Source organism: Grammomys surdaster, unplaced genomic scaffold, assembly GCF_004785775.1.
Source record: "Grammomys surdaster isolate TR1022 unplaced genomic scaffold, NIH_TR_1.0 125704, whole genome shotgun sequence".
Lineage (NCBI taxonomy): Eukaryota > Metazoa > Chordata > Mammalia > Rodentia > Muridae > Grammomys > Grammomys surdaster.
Genome location: NW_021620539.1, coordinates 1,089,204 through 1,111,997, shown reverse-complemented (window position 1 = coordinate 1,111,997; position 22,794 = coordinate 1,089,204). Strand labels below are relative to the sequence as shown.

General features: G+C 45.2%; 1 protein-coding gene across 1 annotated transcript in view; it reads right to left on the bottom strand.

The window, feature by feature from the left end:
* Positions 1–22,794, bottom strand: part of Arhgap31 (Rho GTPase activating protein 31) — a 71,527-nt gene that overhangs the window by 10,804 nt on the left and 37,929 nt on the right. Inside the window, exons 4-9 of the mRNA XM_028788157.1 lie at positions 14,796–14,878; positions 13,819–13,926; positions 13,058–13,200; positions 10,040–10,238; positions 7,328–7,452; positions 569–631 (exon numbers count right to left, since the gene is read on the bottom strand). Of these exons, the coding sequence (XP_028643990.1) occupies positions 569–631; positions 7,328–7,452; positions 10,040–10,238; positions 13,058–13,200; positions 13,819–13,926; positions 14,796–14,878 (721 nt within the window). The remainder of the gene's footprint in view (positions 1–568; positions 632–7,327; positions 7,453–10,039; positions 10,239–13,057; positions 13,201–13,818; positions 13,927–14,795; positions 14,879–22,794) is intronic.

Here is a 22,794-nt window from a genome sequence, read left to right as displayed (position 1 = left end):
GAGTGGTCTGGGGCTAGGTGACCATGTATAACCACAACTGCAAGTAAGCAGCTGGGCGACAGTTGTAGAATCTCACTGTAATGGTTTGAAAGAAAATTACCTCCCCCACCTCCATAAGCTCATGCTTTTGCATACTTAGTCCCTAGTTGGCAGAACTGTTTGGGAAGGATTAGGAGGTGTGGCCTTGTTGGAGGAGGTAGGTAACTAAGGGTGGGTTTTGAGATTTCAAAAGTCCACAATAGGTCTAGTCAGACTCCCCCCACTCTTCTCTTCTCTTCTCTTCTCTTCTCTTCTCTTCTCCTCTTTTCTCTTCTTCTCTCTTCTTTTTTTCTCTTCTCTCTCTCTCTCTCTCTCTCTCTCTCTCTCTCTCTCTCTCTCTCTCTCTCTCCTGCCTGTGAATCAGGATATAAAACTTCTCCAGTGCCATGTCTGCCTGAGTGCCATCATGCTCCCCACCATGGTGCTAACAGACTATCTGAAACTGCAAGCAAGCCCTTAATTAAACTCTTTCATTTATACATGGTCTTGGTCATTCTATCTCTTCACAGCAAAGAGAGCAACAACCCACCTTCCACAGGCACCGAACACAGGGAGTCCATGCTTTTAGCTGGTCGGATAGTAGCCTTTTCCACTAAAGAGAAAAAAAAAATCCCTGATGAATGGAAATTAAAAAGCAGCATTCAGAATAGGCTATAAGCATATGAGAAAAACTTCCAGGAAACTTTTTCAAGTAGTGATATATTACATCCTTACAAAATTGCCCCCATGCCACTCTACATATCTCTACTCTCCTAATGGGGACTGGCCTTATGACAAGAGGGCAGAGTCATGTTTTATTAATAATTTACAAATAAAGGTAAACTGTAATTTTGTCAAATGAGAAGTCCTGAATCCAGTTTAATTGTACAAAAAGTGCTCAAGGAACACTTAGCTGTTGGAACAATAGCTTAGAGGTTCAGACTTATGCTCTTCCAAAAGACCTTGGGTTTGATTCCCAGCACCCGTATGACAGCCCATAACTCTGTAAATCCAGTCCCAGGGGATCTGATGCCCTCTTCTGGCCTCCCAGGGCATTGCATGAACATGATGCACAGACATACATTGAGACAAACATCCATACACATAGAGCAATAAAATCATAAAAGTACTTGTTAAAAGTACTCAAGATGAGTGCATGGGGTAGACTCTATGGGATCTGGGAAACCTGTCTTATCTAATAGGTTAGAGAGCGAGACTGCCGGCTGCAACCATAACTAACAGCACCAGGAACCTGGGACATCAAGGGAGAAAGCCTGGGCTGCCACCATCAGCTTTTCCCCAGGGGCTGCGCTCCATGGGATTTGTAGACTGTTTGTCCCTCATGTGATTTCACCCACCAACCTCACCAATGACCAGATCTCTACCCAACCTGAGTCTGTTCGAACACAGACTATGTACCTGGTATGCTTTATGTTGCTACCATAGATGGGGTTTGGGGAAAGTGTAAGTTTGAATGAGTTAAGAACCTAGTTCTTGAGTTTGATCCAAAGATGTCCATAGGTTGGAAGCTTAGCTTGTCAGAACATCAGGGTTGGGAGGAGTTGGGTTCTAGGGGCAGCGGCCTCACAGATAGCTTAATGACATTCTTGATGGTACTGGAGAGCTGTGGGAGAGTCTGCCCTTCTTTCTCCATCCCCCTTATGTGTCTTTCTTCTGTCCCACACTGAAGCATCATAAGGATCTCACCAGATGTCAAGGAGATGCCAGCACGGCCGTGCTCTTAGGCTGCCTGACCTGTAAAACTATGAACTACTATTCTTCATAAGTTACACAGTCTCAGGGACTCTCTTGCAGCAACAGAAGCAGGATTGGAACAGATATTCCTTCCAGGTCAAGGTTGAAAGGAGGAACAAGAGAACTTAGAAGCTGAGAAGTATAAGACTAACACCATTAATGTAACGCTGGATTTAGATCCAAGTTTGAGTCTCACCTCTGCCAGTTTGCGGCTGTGTAGCCTCAGACATGCAGCCTTTCTTAGATTATCTTGCTTCCTTTCTTTCTCTCCTCTCTCTCTCTCTTCCTTCCTTTCTTCCTTCCTTTCATCCCTCTCTCTCTCTTCCTCCCCCCCCCCCCCCCCCCCCATTTGTGTGTGTGCATTTGGTTTTTTGAGACAGGGTTTCTTTGTGTAGCTCTGTAGACCAGGCTGGCCTCGAATTCAGAGATCCGCCTGTCTCTGCCTCCCGAGTGCTGGGAATAAAGGCGTGCGCCACCACCACCCGGCAACTGTGTTATTTTAAAGTGGAATAAATACTCAAGTAAAAACTAGAATACATACTCAAGCAAAAATAGCACATAGTGGGTTGCAGACCAGCTAGGGCTATATAGTGAGGACCTGTCTCACAAAACAAAACAACACATGCTACTTATGACTGTCAGGATCAGCTAGTGCCTACTGCAGGGGAAGAAGGGAGCTTGTTCCACAAGAAGCAGTCAGAGTTGGCATTAACTCAAGCTGGGAAATAATTCATGCTTGTTTTCATTCCTCTTTTAAAAATTCCCCCTTTCTCTCCCCTTAGTCTAAACTCTCCTCTTCTAAGAGGTTTGGACTTAGACTCTTAGCCTCCTGCACTTGGGGATTCTCTGTGACTCACACGGAAGGAGGACGGACCGTGGCTTTACTCAAGTTCAATAAAGGCACCGAGTGCCTCTAACCTCCTCACTCTCAATAGCATGCTAAGAGTCTTACCCTCCGGGAGCTGCTGTTTCTACAGGATCATAAACTGATTTATTATCCTAAAGCTGCCTAGCTGGTGTCCCTCCATCTGAGTATTCTGAGATATGCTTTGCCTTTGTTTCCTATGTCTCTCCATATCTGAACTCTGTTTTTTGTTTGTTTGTTTGTTTGCTTGCTTTGTTTGTTTTGCTTTTTTGTTTGTTTTGTTTTTAGAGACAGAGTTTCTCTGTGTAGCCCGGGCTGTCCTGGAACTCACTCTGTAGACCAGGCTGACCTCGAACTCAGAAATCCGCCTGCCTCTGCCTCCCAAGTGCTGGGACTAAAGGTGTGCACCACCACTGCCCAGCCCATCTCTGGACTCTGGTCTCCATGTGTTGGCCTTAAGGGGCGGGGTTTAAGTAACAGTAACCCCGAGTCGGCTCCCTCTATCCGTTCACTCGCTAAGGCTTTCATCAGAAGCTGTAAGTATCCCAAGGTATCTTCTCTCTGCAGTAGCTAAATGCTTCAGATCTGTTGGCTCAGGCTTATATTTAGAGGGTATTTTTGCCTGAGGTGTTGATCTGGCCTCCTGGAGGTACCCCCACCAGTCCTATTTTTTTAAAAATAGAATCTTATGTAAAGCTACTGTCTTTGAACTCTCTATAAAGCTGAGGGTGACCTTAAGATCCTGACTCTCCTGTCTCCACCTCCTAAGCGCTGAGATCCAGGCATGTGCTACCATGTCATGTTTGTGCAGTGCTTGAGGGCTGAACCTCCGGCCTCCTGCGTACCAGATAAGAACTCTACTGAGCTTTGTCCTCAACTCTCATCTGAGAGTCTTCTGGGAACCTTTGTGGTCTTGGTTCAGTCTGATGACTCCTTCACTCAGAAGGTAAAGCCTCTACCACCATGGCTTCTTCTGATCAGCAGTTTATTTTGATAGAAAACAAACTTAAATTAAAACCAGTGTCTGGAATTTGGTTCAAAGTTTATGCATCTGTGTTCAGTGACTACCTCATTTTTTTCTTACCCCTTCCCTTCTGATCTGGTGAGCTTTCTAAACTTGCTTAAACATGTCTTTCTCTCTGCTGCCAATCCAATAAACTCCCAACACGGTTCATGGTTAATCAATTTTTAAAATGCCCCAAGGGGGCTTGGGAAATGGCTCAATAGGTAAAGTGCTTGCTCTGTGACATGAGAGCCTGAGTTTGGATTCCCAGCATTCACACAAAAGCCAAGACCAGCAGCATGCATCTGCAGTCCTAGTGACAGCGAGGTAGAGACAGATTGTGTGTGTGTGTGTGTGTGTGTGTATGTGTGTATCCATGTGTATGTGTACATGTATGTTCATTGAGGGGTGAGGGTTTCTGGCCATCCAGTCTAGCCACAATTGTTTAGTGAGCACCATGTCTCAAACAGAACAAGGTGAAGCGCAATAGAAAAAGAGACCTGACATTAGCCTCTAACCTCTTCATGTGTGGGCATGTGCACTTGCATATATGTGTGCACACCCAAACATACTCCACATGCACATACAAAAATGTTAAGTGCCTTTCGTCATGGAAACTTTAACATATTGTTTCCATATGCGAGTCCACTGATTTCCCCCTTTCTTATTCACACACATAGAATTATTGCAAACCTATGTGCCACCTGCAAAGACTACACTGGAAGGTTACGTTACAGACTTCCATGGCCTATCTTTGCATACAGATTTTGTTAGAATTGTGCCCACTAGCCACACTTTGAGTTTCTAGAGTTCTGAGCAATGCTGTTTTGCCTAAAGCAGTTACTCTAACAAGAGGCACTCAGGCAACAGCCACTCTGGCAACAGTCACTCAGGCAACAGCCACTCTGGGAACAGTCTCTCTGGCAACAGTCACGGTCACCAGGAGCCACTTGTATTACCATCAGAGGTTATCTCATTTTTACTCCTACATCCCACCACGACTCAGCTGTCTTGGTTTTATTTCCATTCACTAGGTTTTAAGAGCTTAACCAAGAGGCTTTCAACCCTGGCTGGGTGGCAGGTAGAACTGCTTAGGGAGCCCTTGCCACAGACTGAAGAAACTGCTGTGGCTGTGAGCCACTCTCTGGGTAACTCAAGACACACTGCTCTGCTGAGCACGTGACACCCCATGAACACAACCACCATTTGGTCCAGCACCTTGGATTTGAGCCTTTTGAAAAATCACCTGGGGGTAACAGAACCCTTCCTAACTCAAAAGCAAAGCATGTCATTTATTTCACCTTGTTCACCCCCTTTGTTCTCTCTTTTGGGCTTTATCTTTTTATTTCTGGCCTCTTCCATTCTGTACCAAATCCTCTCTTTGATGTGCGTAGGCGGTCTCTCAGCACAGACTAACAGTTTCCTGTCAGGTCCTCACTCTTCCTCCCCCATTGTCCACAGAGAGTCTTGATTTCTTGTTTGTACCACTTTTGCCATCTTTTGACATGCTGTCCTTGACACTTGGGCTAGTTTTGTATTTTATGTTTACCCCACAATTGTCCACAGAGGTCTACCCAGAATCCCTTGTCCTTTGCCCTCTTCATAGAGCTCTTGCACTTCTGAGGTTTAATCTCCATGCCCCGTGCCAATGACTGGTTCAGAACCCATGCCAATCAGCCTGGTCTTGTGATCCAGTGATGGCTACTGAGACCAGGGAAGACGCAATGCAGGACACTGATGAGAACGTCTGATGAGAAAGCTACCAGAAATGACATTTCTTCTGCCTTTGGGGACAGTAATACTCAAAGAGAAAAGCTGCTTTTAATAGCCACAGTCAAGAAAGCCAGACTAAGATGGAGCCGACAGAAAGAGGATGGAACAGTTGAGGCAGGCTCCATGCAATGAAGACACAGCCACTGGGTTAAGTTACACAACGCCTTCTCTGTCACTAAACTGGACTTATTTTTATTTATAGTCAAAATTGCTGTGGCTGCTATCTACCATTCATCCTTCATCATGCAGCGGAGAACACAACTCAGGTGTCTAATATTTCTATTTTCTGTTCCTTGTCATGAAATTATCACTTAGCCTAAAAAAAGAATTTAGAAATATTACTTCTCGCCAGGCAGTGGTGGCACACGCCTTTAATCCCAGCACTTGGGAGGCAGAGGCAGGCGGATTGCTGAGTTCGAGGCCAGCCTGGTCTACAGAGTGAGTTCCAGGACAGCCAGGGCTATACAGAAAAACTCTGTCTCAAAAAACCAAAAAAAAAAAAAAAAGAAAAGAAAAAAAAAGAAATATTACTTCTTATTTATCCCATAGGAATTCAATTCCTCCTAACACTAACTGAACATTTCAAGCATTCATAAATGTTATAGACTTATCTAAACCCACCACCTTGTTTCAACAGTTGCAGTTGTTGGTGTCTTCCTGGGTATTTGATCTGCCTGTTCTATACCTATAACCTCTTCAAATCATTTGAAAGCAAGTCTTGATACTTTGACATTTCATCTTAAATGCTTCAACTGTAGCATACACCTCCTAAGAACAAACACACACTATAAAATTCCTTGAAGTCAGTTAGTAGCCAGTGCATACCCACGGTTTTCTATTTGTCCTCAAAGTTGTCTTAGTGGCTTTTAAAAGACAGACAGACAGACAGACAGACAGACGACAGACAGACAGACGACAGACAGACAGACAGACGACAGAGCAGGATCCAGATGAGATTTGATCCTTGTATTTGTGTGTTCAAGGTCTGCACTAAGTCATCGTGGAAGTTTTTCTTGTTCTTCCTTTCCTGACACAATATTCAGGATGCATCCATTAGATTTGGTATTAGCGTCTCATCTCCTTGATCCCTCTTTTAATCACTGTCTTTTCTCTGCTCAGGAATAAACCCATGGGGAAGAACCCCCATTTAAAATCACAACTTTCAAGGTGAAGGTACAGACCCTCTTTCCAGCTGCATTCCAACAAATAGAAAATAGCTATTTGGGAAAATCCTGGAAATAAGCACTGCAGGAAAGACCTGACAAATGCTGTTGAACTACATGCCACAGGGTGCTTTAACCAAGTAACCTAAACCAACTTCACACACAATCAGGGATTGGCATCCTGTACCGTGGACATGACCCAGAGGCAGGCAGAGCACAGCCTGAAAAACTTCTAAATTTAACCATCAGTAAACCCCAGACACGCCCACATAGAGATATAGTTGTACAAAATGAAGACTGATGTTCTCCAAAGCATCATATTCAGAGAAACTGATGAACGGTTCTCCCTTGGAGAAGACTGAGAATAGATGACAATCAAATCAAATATGAATTCCAGGTTTGGACTTGTACTGCAAAAGGACATTAACGGGATAATTGATTAAGTATGAATTTTCAGATATACAATCAGTAATATTGAAATTATACTTTTGTTTTTGATAACAGGTGTGAAAGATGTTAGTATTAGGCTGTTTTACAGATGGTATAGACATTAAAAACGCTTGTAAGTAAAACATCATCATCATCATCACCATCACCACCATCACCATCATCCTCATCATCTTAAAAAACAAAAACAAAACTCAAGTGAATCTGAAAGTTTCCTTTCTGGCCTGGTTAATTTGCAGTGATCAAATGTAAAACTGGGCTAAGGACACACAAACACACGGCAAGCATGATGCTGATTCTCACCCGACAGCCTCTGGCCTCTCACGAACACACTCCCATTTCTGCTCAGCTTGGATTTTGAATCCGATCCAGAACGCCCCAGGTTAAATATTGATTTCCACTTCTTTGATTTGCTGGAAAGCTTTCTCCTAAAACAACCAAGCCATGCATATACGTTAGTGGAATGGGTCACTTCAAGGTAGTGTTTTATTTTGAGACAGGGTCTTAAGTAGACCAGGCTAGCTTAACTCATGATCATCTCTGCCTGGATATTTCAAGGGTGATTGTAAAATTGAGAAAGAACGTTATGACTGTAGTCTCAGTCATGGAGGGCTCTGATCTTTCTAGAAGTTTCCCCTCTAAAAATCCAAGTTGTACCTGACGTTAGCCTGTCTGGGGATGCCCTGGGTGATCAAACACATTAATGCAAAGGCCCTTTTATTCAGAACCACAGCCAAAGTTTGTCATCTATCAAAGACATGGGTTGGAGGCAAACAGAGACAGAGGTCAGTGGATCGGTCAGAGCTCACAAGCAAACACACAGTTCTGAGATCTGGCAGGACGTCTCTGAAGCATCCCAGTCCTGGCTCTTCAAACACGCTGATTTTTTTTTTAAAGAGAAGTAATCAAGCCAGAAGTAGTGGCTCAGGCCTTTAATTCCAGCACTAGGGAAGCAGAAACAGGTCCATCTCTGAGTTGGAGGCCAGCCTGGCCCACTGAGTGAGTTTTAGAACAGCCAGGGCTGTTTAGAGGGACATGACTCAAACAAACAAACAAAAGACTAAGACCATAGACCCTTCAAATATTTAACACTATAGACCGTTTAAACATTTAAGACCACAGGCCTTCTGCCTGGTGGCCATATGGCCATGTATAAGTAACACAAATAAAAACAGTAAAAGTGTCTGTTTTGGTGCTGCTGAGGAAAACTGTGGCTTGCCAGCTGGCCTCAGTAGTCAGGGTCAGCATGCCTCCCCTGCCCAGCCTTCTACCAGGATGCTTGGCTATGGGGATGGGTATGAGGGTTGGTGGCATAGCATTGGGCTGGCTCATGAGAACTGGGTACCACCAGGGGGCACCATAGGAGCAACGCTTGCTTCAGATTCACCCAGCCAGGCTCTGGCATGAAGTTCAGGTTGAAACCTTGTAACCTGTGGTTCTCACAAGAAGACTTTTCTCTACAGGGCTCTCATTAAACACTGGGTCTCAGCTTTAGCACGCCTTTCCAATCAGTTGGAGACAGGTCTGCATGCTTGTTGGTTTCTATCAGACTTGGCTTGACAGTCTGAGGACTTAGCCTTGGGGTGTATGGTATGGAGTTGCATATGCTAAGCTGGTAACAGTGCTGTGGATGAAAGCAGAGAAAATGCAGGAGATGGTCTCTCTGAAACACCATTTACCCCTGAGAGGGAGTCTTAACCTGTATGGCTTTAGAGAGAGGGACAGTGTGTTTAGTTCTAAGGGGGTACAATCCGTTTTCTCTAGGAAACAGAGTCATGAATGACTCTGATATTTCTAGAACTTTCCCTCTAAAATCCAAGTTACACCTGACTTTAGCCTGTCTGGAAATTCACTGGGTGATCAAACATGTTAATGCAAAGACCCTCTTCTTCAGAACTACAGCCAGGGAACTTTTCCCAGGGAAGTCGAGACATGCCATCCCTATCACAAACCTCCTCTAGTTATCCAGGTTGGCAGACATCTTCCTCTCTAAACAACTTGCTGTCTTGGGGACAGGAGTCAATTACTAAACAGAAAGGATGACGTCATTCAGTGAACCGGTACCTTCACCTACCACCTGCTAAAGGACTAGGCCTCTTGCTTCAGTCACTACCTTCTTCCACGGTGGGGCAAATGGGTGAGTACAGACTAAGCTTGTAGTGGAAGAAGAGATAAAGAAGCTCCCTGTGGGTACTAATGATGATCTGTTTTAGAGGGGAGAAAGAGCGGGGAGACGCTTCAGTCAATAAAGTGCTTGCCACTTAGCACGAAGACCTAAGGTGGATCTGGCATCTCCTGTAAAGAAGCTGAGCAAAGGGGTACATGCGTGTAATCCCAGAGCCTGGAAGACAAAGGATTAGCCCAGGCCAGGATAGACCATGTGTTTTGGTTTTGGTTTTTTTAAAAAGGTAGTTAGCTCCTGAGGAACAAGTTGTCCCCTGGCCTCCTACAAACCTGCACACACATGTCCACATGAACACATACATGTGTGTATACAGACAGACACAGAAAGGTGTGTGTGTGTGTGTGTGTGTGTGTCTGTGTGTGGTCTCTGGCAGGTTGAGAAGAAGTAAGGAATGCCATCCCTGAGTGCTGACAGTAAGGACCCTCTGACAAGAGTGGCCTCATTTGTTGACTTGTATTCTGGCATAGGCTAATTCCATGCCTTTTGCAGTGTTGCGTGGGGGTGGAGGTCATGAGGAAGGAGGCAAGCATTCATCGGCAACTCACATTTGTAAACACCAGGCCTGTTTTGTCTACTCTGCGAAGAAGAGACCCATACCTCACCCGAGTCTGGTAGGAGATATAAGAGCTCACAGTAAGTCTGGGGCAGTGGAGGAAGCCATCCTTATTGAGGATGGTGAAATTGTGGAGACTTGAAGACGTCTGTGTATCCAAACTGGGCTTCGCCCCAGCGCATACTGTCACCACTCATGGACCTGAGACTGGACACCCCCATTCTTTGTCCCCCTTCCCTCCCCCAGTCCTTCAGAGTTCTGTAAGAATGGCAATTACTTGTTGTCCGGTAACTCAAGGACTGTGTGGAAGTGGGTGCCCATGGGAGGGACGATCTCGGGCAGGCTGTTCTCCCGTCTCTCCTTCCGAGCAGGATGGTTTGTCGCCAAGCTTCGGGCCTGAGCCTCCTCCAGGCTTACCAGCTTCATGGGCAGGGACAGGGCCGGCAAGGTCATGCTCTTTGTGATAGTGCGGCTTTCTGTAAACCAAAGAAGAGTTTGGCTTGGGAGCCTATCTGGGCTCTAGGCCTACTCAGGTCTCTCATCTATAGCCCTTCCACTTGAACTCCTTGGCAAGAGGCTGCATGGCGGCTGTGGCCTGGGGAGGCTGGGGCAGAGGCCATACACAGGAAACTGTCAGTTTCCCTGCTCATGTGGATGGAGGACATCGAAGGGCACCAGGAAGTAATTCTGGACTTTCCGTAGAATGACTGTTGATATACGCACTCATTCATTCCACAGAGTTACAACAATGGTTCTTTAATCCTGAAAACTCTGCTAAGGGCTTTGGTCGGATAAGAGTTTGGCTTAACTCAGCTTAGATGAAGTAGAAGGCTGCCCCTCACCCCCTTGACTGAGGAACACAGGCTCTAAGGCCATGAGTGGGTGGAGTCTACTGACCCTAGGCTTCTGTCTCTGGAGGCACAGACCACTAATATACTGCATTATTCCCTTAGAGAGAGGTGGCTCTTTCCTCAGTATGTACTTGTAGTATTTGTATTATAGCCAGATGTCCCTCCTCCATGGTATTCCTTTTAGGACAGCAGTGATGAAGGAATGGTTAATATACAAAGCTCTCCCTTCTCTGCCAAAGGCTCTTTTAACTTGACACAATTCCCCTCTTACTCTACCAAAGGACATTAGGCAACATCTGGAGAAATTTTGTTTTATTTATTTTTTGTTTTGTTTTTGCTTTTGAGATGAGGTCTCATGTAACCTAGTCTGGCTTTGCATTTGCTACATAACCAAGAATGACTTTAAACTCATGATCCTCCTGCATTTACCTCTACAGTGCTATGACTACATGTGTGTGCCACCATGCCTGGCTCTGGAGACATTTTATACTCCAGATTAAAAAAATGTAGTATTTATATATACATGTGTCTGTGTCTCTGTGTGTGGGTGTATGCCATGTGTGTACAGCTGCCCTCAGAGGCCAGAAGAAGGTATCAGGTGCCCCGGAGCTGGATTTACAGGCAGTTGTAGGCTGCTGGAAATCGATTCTGGTCCTTTGGAAGAACAGCAAGTGCTTCTAACCACTGGACAACCTCTATAGCACCCCCTGAGGACATTTTCATTATTACAAATACATGAGAACTACTGGCACCTAGTATCTGGGGCACTTTCTTGATTGGTGATTGATGTGGGAGAGCCCAGCCCATTGTGGATGGTAGCACCCCAAGGTAGTTGGTTTTGCATACAAGAAGACAAGCTGAGATAGCCATGAGGAGCAAGCCAATAAACAACACTCCTCCAGTGGTCTTTACTTCAGTTCTTGCTTTCAGGTTCCGGCCTTGAGTTCCTTCCTCGACTTCCCTTCATGAAGGCTAGTAAACTGTAAGAAGAAATAAACCCTCTCCTCCTCAATCTCCTTGTGGTCATGGTGTTTATCATAGCAGTAGAAGGCAAACTAGGACACTCTCCCTGTGTGCACTCTCATGAACGACATTGACATCAGAGGGGAACTTCTTAGAAGCACACTCTAGACTGTTTAGATCAGAAAGCCCAGGAATGGAGCTCAGTAATTTGTGTGTGCTGGCTGGTTTTGTGTGTCAACTCGACACAAGCTGGAGTTACCACAGAGAAAGGAACCTCCCTTGAGGATATGCCTCCATGAGATCCAGCTGTAAGGCATTTTTTTTTCAATTAGTGATCAAGGGGGGAAGGGCCTATTCCATTGTGGGTGGTGCCATCCCTGGGCTGGTAGTCCTGAGTTCTATAAGAAATCAAGCTGAGCAAGCCAGGGGAAGCAAGCCAATAAGCAGCACCCCTCCAGGTCTTCTGCATCAGCTCCTGCCTCTAAGTTCCTGCCCTGTGTGAGTTTCTGTCTTGACTTTCTTTGGTGATGAACAGCAATGTGGAAGTGTAAGCTGAATAAACCCTTTCCTCCCCAACTTGCTTCTTGGTCTTGATGTTTTGTGCAGGAATAGAAACCCCGACTAAGACACTGTGTTTCCACAAGTCCATCATCAGGTGACCAACAGACACTTACACTGGAAAACTACTTTAAAAAACAAATGGCCACTGAGGTAATTCTGATTGGCCAGATTTCTGATGTTTTATAAAAGAAATTCATAGAAGCTCACCACAAACCAGTTCACTCCCAGGGTTTGCTCTGCCATTCTGAGCCACACTTGTACAAACACACTCATTTTTTTTTTTTTTTTGGTATGCTTCCTGACTGATACAGGGCAGGATAAAGCACTCAGAAAATGATCCCAAAGAGAATGCGTTCCGGATCTACATGTGAATGTGGACACACAGCCACGATGTTCACCATCGACTTCAAGGGGGAAACGTAAGACTCTTCTAAAACCGTAAAGCGCTGGTGAAAACCGGAGTGAAACCGAAGGAGAAAGCAAGTTGCAACATGATAAAGAGCTCCCTAGAAAGGGAACTTTGTCCCAGGCCTACCACATCCCAGGGAGAGGTCATGTGTGCCCCTGATCAGAAACGTGCTAAATCTGCAGGCAGATGCAGTCACACAGATACTTATCTAATCCTGGAGTCTGCACCACAACAGTGACGTATCACAGATATCAACACACAACAGTCGGTACATAATACAACACTCAATCAGAATTAAAACCAAACCTATCATCACTTATTATTTGTTTGACACAGTGTCTCATGTAGCAGTGCCGGCTGGCCTTAGACTCTCTGTGTAGCCAAGCCAGACCTGGGATGCCTACTTTCTCTGCTTTCTGTTTCCATATTCCCTCATTTGGGGGTTCTATGGTTAGAGCAGTAAGGGAAATTAAGTTTGCAGGGAATGTGCCAGGGGGTGGGGAGCCATTACCATCCTGCTGCAGAGCCCCTGGAGCGGCACCGTTGAAGATTTGATCAGCATGATTCAATATGAACTCAATCACCACCTGCTGGACCCGGACCGCTAAAAACGCCGCATCTCCATTGCAAATAGTGGCTTCGATTTTTTTACTCCTGCATGGAAGAAACATTCAGAGTGAGTCTGTCTCCCAACAGAGGTGGTGGGGGATGGTCCATGAGCCTTTTGCACAGGTCACAGGCTTTAACTTTTCATGACCAGAGAGAATTTCCCAATGGTAGTGAAGCCACACCCACCGAATAGACTGTATCACTGTTACGTGGTCTGTGTTACAGGACTGTATAACACTGCCCATCAGTGTACAGAATTGACTTCGTTTTACTTCATGGGATTCCCTCCCGTCTCTACCCAGTTGTCCCATGGGTCAAGTCATTGCTTGTGATTTCCATGAAGCAGCTGATTCAAGTTATAGCCATCTGTGACCTCACCACAGCCAAGGAAAGCCAATGAACTTCAGAGCCCGAAAAAGCCTTTTCAAGAAGTGGTAACATACAGATCCATACTTTTAGCCACACTGGGATAACAGCCAACAAACGCCTTTGGAACCAGAGTTTCCAAGCAAGCAGGCCAAGAGCTTAAGACCTTACTGGAAGTTTCAAGCTATATATGCTATAAAAAGATCACTCAGCCATGTCTTCCAGTGCTTTATCTCTGAAGCACCCAGACTTTGCTTCTACATGTGGGCTGCTCTGAGCCCACGGGGTGGTCATTACCTGAGGAGGTTTGGGGCCCACACCAGGGCCAGGTTCCTGGCATGCATGTTGGTCTTGCTGCTGAATGAGGCGATGTGGGCCAGGTGTCGGATCAGGTATTCCAAGGTCCTGAAAGAGTTCATTTGTTTGATTGATTTTTGGCAAAGAAAGAAATGTCAGCAGCTACCTGGAGGTCATACTCAAGTTAGGATTAAGGAATCTCTGAACTATGAACTTCGAAAGAACACTGGGGGTAGGTCAAGATTGATGAAGGTAGCTTTCTTGACTCCAGGGACACTGACTCAGGATGAGGACAGATGTCAGTGTTGTCAGATGTCCGTTGAAACTGCAGGTCCAGGGACAGAAATAGAGTTTCTTTTCCACCCTGGGAAAATTCACTTCCCAAGATCCTCAAATAGGTTCTCATCTCGATTCTTAGAAAATAGTCGTCTAGTACAGGTTAACTTGGTTCTTGTCAGCAGACCCATTTCACAGACAAACATTTGTTGACTTCAGGGAGTTCTTTATAATACCACATCAAATTCTGCCAACCCTGGGAAAGTTAGTACCATTTACGATAATCTGTGCGGACAGAAAGGATGGGGTGATGCCGGGGGTAATCTTACAGAGCCGGTAGAGATAACAGGTGCTCATGACTCAGTTACCCCCAGCTTTAAGGTTTGGAAACCTGGGTTTCCAGTGGTTTAGAATTTGTAGAATAATTCAGGTTATGAACCAAGGCTGTCACTATGAGGCTGGCTTTTTTATGACTGTGATGACTTTCTTTGTTACTCTGATGAGTATCCTGCAAGTGGAAGCAGGTTGTTCTTGGCTACCAACATTCCTGATTGGGGATCACTACCCACTCATCCTGATAACACTGACTGTTCATTAATTTCCAAACGTCTCCAGCAAAGCCCCATCCATTTGCTTCAGTTGTCACACATCTCCGCCTCCTGGATGTTTTGCCACACGGAGTCTGAGTGTTTCTTTCTTACCTATAATGGGGTGGGGGGAGCTCCTGGATAACATTCTGGATTCGGGCCAGCTGGCCTTCTTCCGGGCAATGAGACACTGCTTCCTGTGGAGAAGAACACAAAGTACCCAGTGAGCATCCAGGAGCCAGGACCCTTCCTGCATGTACTGGTTTTACTTAGGACTCAGATCGTCCAGCCTTACAACTGCACCTGCAGATCCTGTCGCAGAAGCACTGTTGTCTGTGTCAACAGCAAGCCAAATGCACTTTCTGAGTTTCAGAGTCAAGTGTCTTCACCCTGTACACACACAGGAGTGAGTGGGTCTCTGTGTGCTCTCAGATGTTGTTTGGTGTCTGAGAAAGAATGTACAGGATCGAAAGGTGTCCTGCATGGCAGAGAGTCATAGACGCTCAGATTCAGAGAGACAGCCCAAGACGGCGATATCATAGGGACACACATCTACTCAGCCCCTTTGGGTGTGAACAGCTACATACTTGTCACCTAGCCTATTCCATGACTCCCAGTCCTCAGATGCTACCTGTTTTGACTGCCAAGAAGCAGAGCAGACGTGTCTTTCTTATCAGGGACAAGAGTTTTGTCCCCAGGATCTGGTGGCCTTGCCCTGATTTGCTATCTGCTTATATCCTGTGTGGGCATCTTGTTCCCGTCAGTCCGGGACCTTGCAGGGGAGGCAGGAACACTATGAGGACAATGTGATGACAGGCTGGCCCATGTCCATGTCTCGCTAGCCCTAGGCTGCCGCGTGACACCAACATCCCTGACAATTCTTCAATTCCAGCCCTGTCTCCTATCTTGAGAATATATCCTGCTTGTGTGTGATGATTAAAATTGACAGTCAACTTGATGGGATTCTAGAACCACTGAAGAAACATGTCTTTTGGCACGCCTGTGAATAACTATGTAGATTAGGTTAACTGAAGTGAGGAGATGCACCCTAAATATGGACAGCGCCATTCTATGTACCGAATAAGAAAGGAGTAATTGAGCCAAGCACAATCATTCTGTTTCCTGACTTAGTACAGTGTGGTGAGCTGTCTCCTGCTCTTGCATCCACTTTAATAATCACTGCTGGCTGCAATTTAAGCAAAAATCAAGATTCAAATCTGAGGGCTTTGCACACCACTCACCCGCATTTATCTGTTAGCTGTCATTTCTGGATTGTCCTTCCATTGTGGATTACTGGGTGTGGCTCAGCGGTAAAGAACGTTGGCTTAGCGTGCACAAGGCCCTGGGCTGGATTGCCAGCCCAATGAAACAAATAATCAGAGTTCCTTGTAATGCACTGCACAGTTTGGTAGTGATTGTATCTTATTAGAAGGGCAAAGCAAGAAGGGAGTGAATTCAAGGCCTGTCTGGGCTACAGAGTGGATTTATATCAAGATCCTGTTTCAAACGCCATTATATTTGCTATTATTCCTTGTGAGTGAGTGTATTTATACATGATATGTATGTGAAGGTTGAGAACAGCTTGCAGAAAGTGGCTCTCTCTTTCCATGACGCAGATCCCAGGGATCAAACTCAGGTCGCTGAGCTCGGCTGCAAGCGTCTTTAACCACCAAGCCATCTTACTGTCCTCTGTCTTAAAGCTTAAAAGGGACTGTGGCCCTAGCTCAGTGACAAAGCACTTGCTTGCCACATAAGAGGCCTTGGATCTAGTCTCCGGCACCATGAAACAAGAAAAAGCTCAACAACGTCAATTAACACTCGTGGGTGTAACACTCGTGGGTGTACTCTCAGCAATGATAGCTTTAGACACTACTCACTGAAAGCAGAAGCCAATCAACTTTGGGGGACACTCACTGTCTGCTGTCCGCTTTTCTCAACTACATCTGCTGCCTATGTTCTGACTTAAGAGAATTCTAAGGTCCTGCCTGGGCCTCCCGACCCCTCTCCCCCCCCTGCCTGGGTCTCCCGACCCCTCCCCCTGCTCCCAAACCACTCCTGTGCTGGACAATGGATGTGTCCACAAGCTCCAGATCTATCATTTACTTACTCGCTTTTAAATTGAAATTTAAAGTAAGCATATGAAGTGACAGGTTTCATTATGGCAGTTTGATTCTGTGTACATGTGAGTACCAGTCCGAGAAGTAGGTCTCTTGTCTTCCTGTGTGTGTTTTCCCTTTGAAACAGGGTCTCTCACTGTGCCCGGAGCTTGACAGTTAGCCATAGAGATCCTTATGTCTCCTGCATCGTGGGTGTCTGTGATGTCATCCAGTTTTTATGTGGGCGATGAGAACCAGCATGCAGGTTTGTGGCTTTTGCATCACGTGCTCTTACCCACTGAACCATCTCCCCAGCTCTCATATCTCACCCCTTTTCAATTGAAGTAAAACATACCTATGTATGTATGTATGTATGTATGTATGTATGTATGTATGTATCTATCTATCTATCTATCTATCTATCCATCTATCTCTCTATCTATCAATCATCTATGTATATGTCTAGCTAATATATATAGGTCTACTATTTTAAAATGGCAGTCAGATATCTCAATGTGGGAAACTTTGGTTACCTTTTGTTAAGAAGAGGGATTTGTGTGTTGGGGTACCACAGCCTCAGCCCCTACTCTTCTGGTGGGTGTGCCTGCAGTGAACAGAGCAAGCATCAGCACCTGCTGTCTTCTCTGCCTTTTGAGATATATAAGATCGAGGGGCAGGGGCCCGTGAGGCCTCTATGAAGGAGCCCCCACACCTACCTTCTCTTTCCCATTATTTAGGAAACAGAATTGCAGGGACCACACTCCTAGCTTCAGGGAGAAGTTCACAGGGGAGGGAAAGGTGAGGCCTCCAGGCAGCCAGGGCTGCAGAATATAACATGGGTCCTCATGGTTTGGTTCCATCATGCAATGAACACGGGGAAGGTTCAGGGGGGTACAGGGGTCCCTGCATAGCCAGAACCAAGTCTGCAGAGCTTTGTGCCGATCCCCTCTCTATAAAAGGTGTCTAGATCTGAACTCCAGGGCATTTGCCAATAACAACAATAGAAAACTGAAAGATGAATTTGGGGAATAAGAGTGCAGGTGGAGATAGCAGCCCTCATGGAAAGTTCCTTTAATATTTTAGGAAGCAGCTTAGTCATTGTCATTCTCTGAAGCCGAGGGGCAGGTTAACCCCTGATGCTTACTGAACCCAGTGAGAATTGCCTTTTCTTTCCTTAGTCTCTTCCCACTGCATCCCCATCCTACCCAGAAACTCACTTTCTTTTTCCTCTCAATTACTTGATCAGACAGGGTCTTTCCATGTAACCCAGGCTGGCCCTGAACTCACAATCTTCCTGCCTCAACCCTTAAGCTGGTATTATGGAAGGGTTACACCAAGCTTGACTTAAATCCTCATTTTTCTCCAGGAGGAGTCTGGTCACAGCAAATGTTCTCTAGTTAAGACAGCAGATCCTATCATTGGGCAGCTTGGGGAGAAGGGTTGAAATCTGACTCACCCTAATGTATGTGTGTGTGTAGGAACTGGAAGCGAACTCGGGCCGACTTGGTTGTTTCAGTCTCAAAGATCTGGGATGAACCTACCACTACTTGCTTTCCATCACTGAGCAGACGATCACCTTCCTGACCTCTGAGGATCCGGGCAAAAGGCAGGGTTCTTATCCTGGTGCCAAGTCCTTGTTCTAGATTTCTGTTTTTTTTTTTTTTTTTTTTTCCAGAAACCACCCCTTCTCTACAGTTCAGGCCCTCCTGCCCAGATAGCCACCATCACTACAGTGACCCAACATAAATGAGCCAGAGGGCTTTTTTTTCCAACTGTACCGTGTGTGTGTGTGTGTGTGTGTGTGTGTGTGTGTGTGTGTGTGTTTTCATGTGTGCAAGCCAGAGGTCAAGGAGTTTTGTCCTTCTGGTACATGGGTGCGTCTTGGGCAGCAATTCTCAACCTGTGGATCTCAACCCCTTTGGGGGTTGATGACCCTTTCGCAGGGGTCACATATCCGATATCTACATTATGATTCCTAACAGTAGCAAAATTACAGTTATGGCATAGCAACAAAATAATTTTATGGCTGGAAATCACCACAACATGAGGGACTGTATCAGAGAGTTGTAGCATCAAGAAGGCTGAGAGTCACTGGCTCTTAGGGATAGAAGTCAAGTCGTCAGGATCAATACCAAGTGCCTTTACCTGCTGAGCCAAGGCCTCCTGGCTACAATCTTAAGCATAATCAATTACTTAAAACTCGTTATAAACCATTTTTATTAAATTATTTAACACCATAGCTAGGTTTAAAAAAATAATGATCAGAAATAATCAAAAGTTAAATTTCCTTGGAACTACAGATCCTCAGTTGCTGGGGGATGATTACTGTGTGGCTTCTAGAGAGTCTTTGTGGGTGCATTCTTGTTACATCTATGGGTGACCACACCCTCCTGTGAACCCTCTATCCCATCTCCCATCATTGCTGCCATGCTTGTCCCACACCAGGCACTGGTCTCTACAGGTCCTCTCAAGCTCAGCCTCTCCCCCACCCCCAGGCGGGGCCTCTGGACCTGCTGTTTCTTGTCACTCACTTCAGCAGATACTGTTATAATCTGTTCCCTCGCTTTATGCCTATCTGTTCAGATTCTGCCTCGTGGAGAGAATTCCATGACCTTAAAATAGCAGTTAGTGTCCATCCGTATCTCCCCAGCCCTGAGCTATTTTTCTTCAGAGTGTTTATTGACAGCATTCATGAGACATCAGTATATCACAAGGGTTTACCCCTACCCCGTCTCCCTCTCGTTTAAGCATCTGTCTTGTTCACCATTAAATCTCCAGGCCCTGGAACTATGCCTTCCAGCTCCCCGTGGTAAGCCCTAACAACTGGTGAATGAAATAAACAAATGAGAGAGTAAATATTGTGCTTTATGCTTGAAAATGGCAGACAGCTGCATGTGGGCCACACCTTGAGGACACTGACACCCTAGGAGCACTCTCCATTGTGGTGGACACTGTCTTGCTGGGGTCTACTCCTCAACCTTGGATCCCCAACAGGGTGGCCCATCAGTTTGATTTCTCCACAATTAAAGGTTGTTCTGGACATGGGTCTCTCTTCTTTCATTCTTTTAAAAAAGCTATCTTAAAAGACTCATTTTTTATTTGTGTGTGTGTGTGTTTGCATGAGTTATATGGATCTCTTTCATGGAGGTATTTACAGAGGCTACAGGCCATGAGATTGCCTGCAACTGAAGTTATAGATGGTGGTGACTTCCTGGTGCTGGGAACCAAACTCAAGTCCTTTGTAAGAGCAGTAAGTGCTTTTAACTGCTGATCCGTTTCTCCTCCTCCCTATTTTATGTTTAATTGTGTGTGTGTGTGTGTGTGTGTGTGTGTGTGTGTATATATATATACAGAGTGGTCAGAGGTGTTGGATCCCCTTGGAGCTGGAGTTACAAGTGGCTGTAAGCTGCCTAATGCAGGTCCTCTGAAAGAGCAGTTCACACACACTGGTGAGCCACCTCTCCAGTCCCTGGCAAGCATGACACTTGCCTTCCAACTCCTCCTATCTTGATCTCATAACCTACTTGTGAGTTGCTAATTTGCCCCAAGCGACAGTTTGGTGACTTATGTAAGTCAACAAACTTGTGAGCAAATATTTTCTGAGTAACCATTCCAATATTTTCCCCTAGCTAGAGGGAAGAAACATAATAATGAATAAATAAAATAAACATGGTCCTGTCCTTAGGTAGCATTTTTTTAATTTTGTTTTTGGTTTTTGAAGACAGGGTTTCTCTGTGTAGCCTGGGCTGTCCTAGAACTTGCTCTATATAGTCCAGGCTGGTCTAGACCTCATAGAGATCTACCTGCCTCTGCTTCTGAAAATAAAGTTGTGAGTCTTCACTGTCTGGCCTTAGGTAGCTTCTAATTCAACAAAGGAGTTTGATACATAAAGAAAGGCCTTCAAGAAGGCTGTGGATATGGTTCAGAAGATTCCCCAGACCCCATGTCAAAGCTGGAAACGGGCCCACATGCTTATAAGTCTGCCACTGTGCAACGGAGACAGGTGGAGACCGTGTCCCCCTGGAGCTCCCTTGCTAGTGCATCTGGTCCAAGGTTCAGTGAGAGACTATCTCAAGGGAATACAGGGAGAGTGAGAGAAAGACACCCAAGATCCTTCTGCGTTTGCATACGCAGGGAGAATGTAACCCCTGTCTTCCGGAAATGGTCTTAAAACTAACACAACAAATAATTAAACCACCAATTCCCTAGCAACTATAAAGTAGTAACTTTCATCTCAGCTTAATAATTTTAACTGGATCTATGAGAAGAAAATTTGAATTTTTCCTAAAGTGATGTTGCATTTTTCTCGGCAGGACAAGGTACATTGAATAATAGCTTCTAAAGATACCAGCTTCTGTGTCCTGGAACATGGAAATGCTGCCTTATTTGAGAAAAAAGGGGGGTGGTCTTTGCAGCTGTGATTAAATTCAGAACCTGGAGTAGGGGGATGACCTTCGATTCTCCAGGTCATCCCCAAATGTACTTTATAGCTGTCTTTACAAGTCAGACACAGAGGCAGACACTATCATAAGAGAATTCCACATGACCCCAGGGGAGCTGAGGCAAGGAATACCTTTCTCTCCCGGGCCTCTCTGAAACCACCTAAGGTTGTTTTTTTATGTTTTATTTTATTTTATTATTTTATGTATATGGCTATTTTGCCTGCATGTGTGTCTGTGCACTTGCATGCAGTGCCCAAGGACGCCAGAAGAGGGCATCAGAGCCCCCAGAACTGTGGCCTTAAAAGCTGGTGAGTGGCCACGTGAGTGTTAGGAATCGAACTCAGATCCTCAGGAAGGGGAGATGGTATTCTTAACCTCAGAACTATCTCTCCATCTCTAAACTGATTTTGTCAGGGTATTTTGTCATAGCAACAGGAAATGAAACCAGGGCAGACAGTGTGGTAATTTGTTACAGCCATAACGGAAACTAATAACTTGAAAATAGAAAAAAAAAAAAGGATTCTGTTTATTCTACAACTAGAAGGGATCAGTATAAATCTACTCACCCACGAAACAGAGAGGAAGGCCCCTCCCCAGGCCTCCCAGCCCTCCATGCGAGCTTTGTATGCCTTCCTATGCATTCACTCAGACTGCTTTCTTCCCATGCAATTGCATACTGTACCAGTAACTATTGCTCAAAACGGGTCTTTTTCTGGCCACACAGTTTGAAAGCAATAGATGTATCACTTATTTATCTTTGATGATAGAGACGCAGCTCTTCTCCAAAATTTGGCCGTCACGTATAATCCCATAGTCAATCTAGTTGTACATCACTCTAAGATTGAGTCCCAGAGTTATTAAAGAGCATAGTGGTTTTAGAAACTTGACCATAATGGGACGCCCACCTGATTTATGTTTCCAGTAGAAGATTATAAAGAGTGGATCATCTCACAGGCTTGCTAGCATGAACTGTAATATTTGTTTTTAAGTGACTGAGAAGCAGCTCTTCTGGTATTACACAAACTGGCTTTGCAGAGAACTCAGGTTTGGTTCCCAGCATTCACATGGCCACCCATAACCACCTGTAACTTCAGGTCCAAGGGTCCAACGACCTCTTCGGCCTCTTGGGCATCTACATTTATATGATGTCCATAAACTCATTCAGGCTCACACTCATACAGATAAACTGAAACAAATTTTTAAGACTGTAACATGCAAATATATCTTTCTAGTAGTTTTTACACAATTTTGTTTCTCTGAGTTATCTGTTTAAGTCCTGTGCTCATTTAAGGAATGTGGCATTATGTGGTTTTCTTTCTATTGATAAGCAGTAGTTCTCTGTAATTATGGAGTAACAATCTCTTTGTCATTTTCTTAAGAATGGTGCATTTTTAACAGACTCATGTAGCCCTGCCTGGCCCCCCACTTCACAGCTAGAGCTGGCCCGGAATTCTTACTTTGCCTTCATCTTCCAGTGCTAAGATTGCAGAAGCATACCTCATGCTCTGCTTGAGAATGAATGTACACACATACACACACACACACACACACACACACACACACACACACACACAC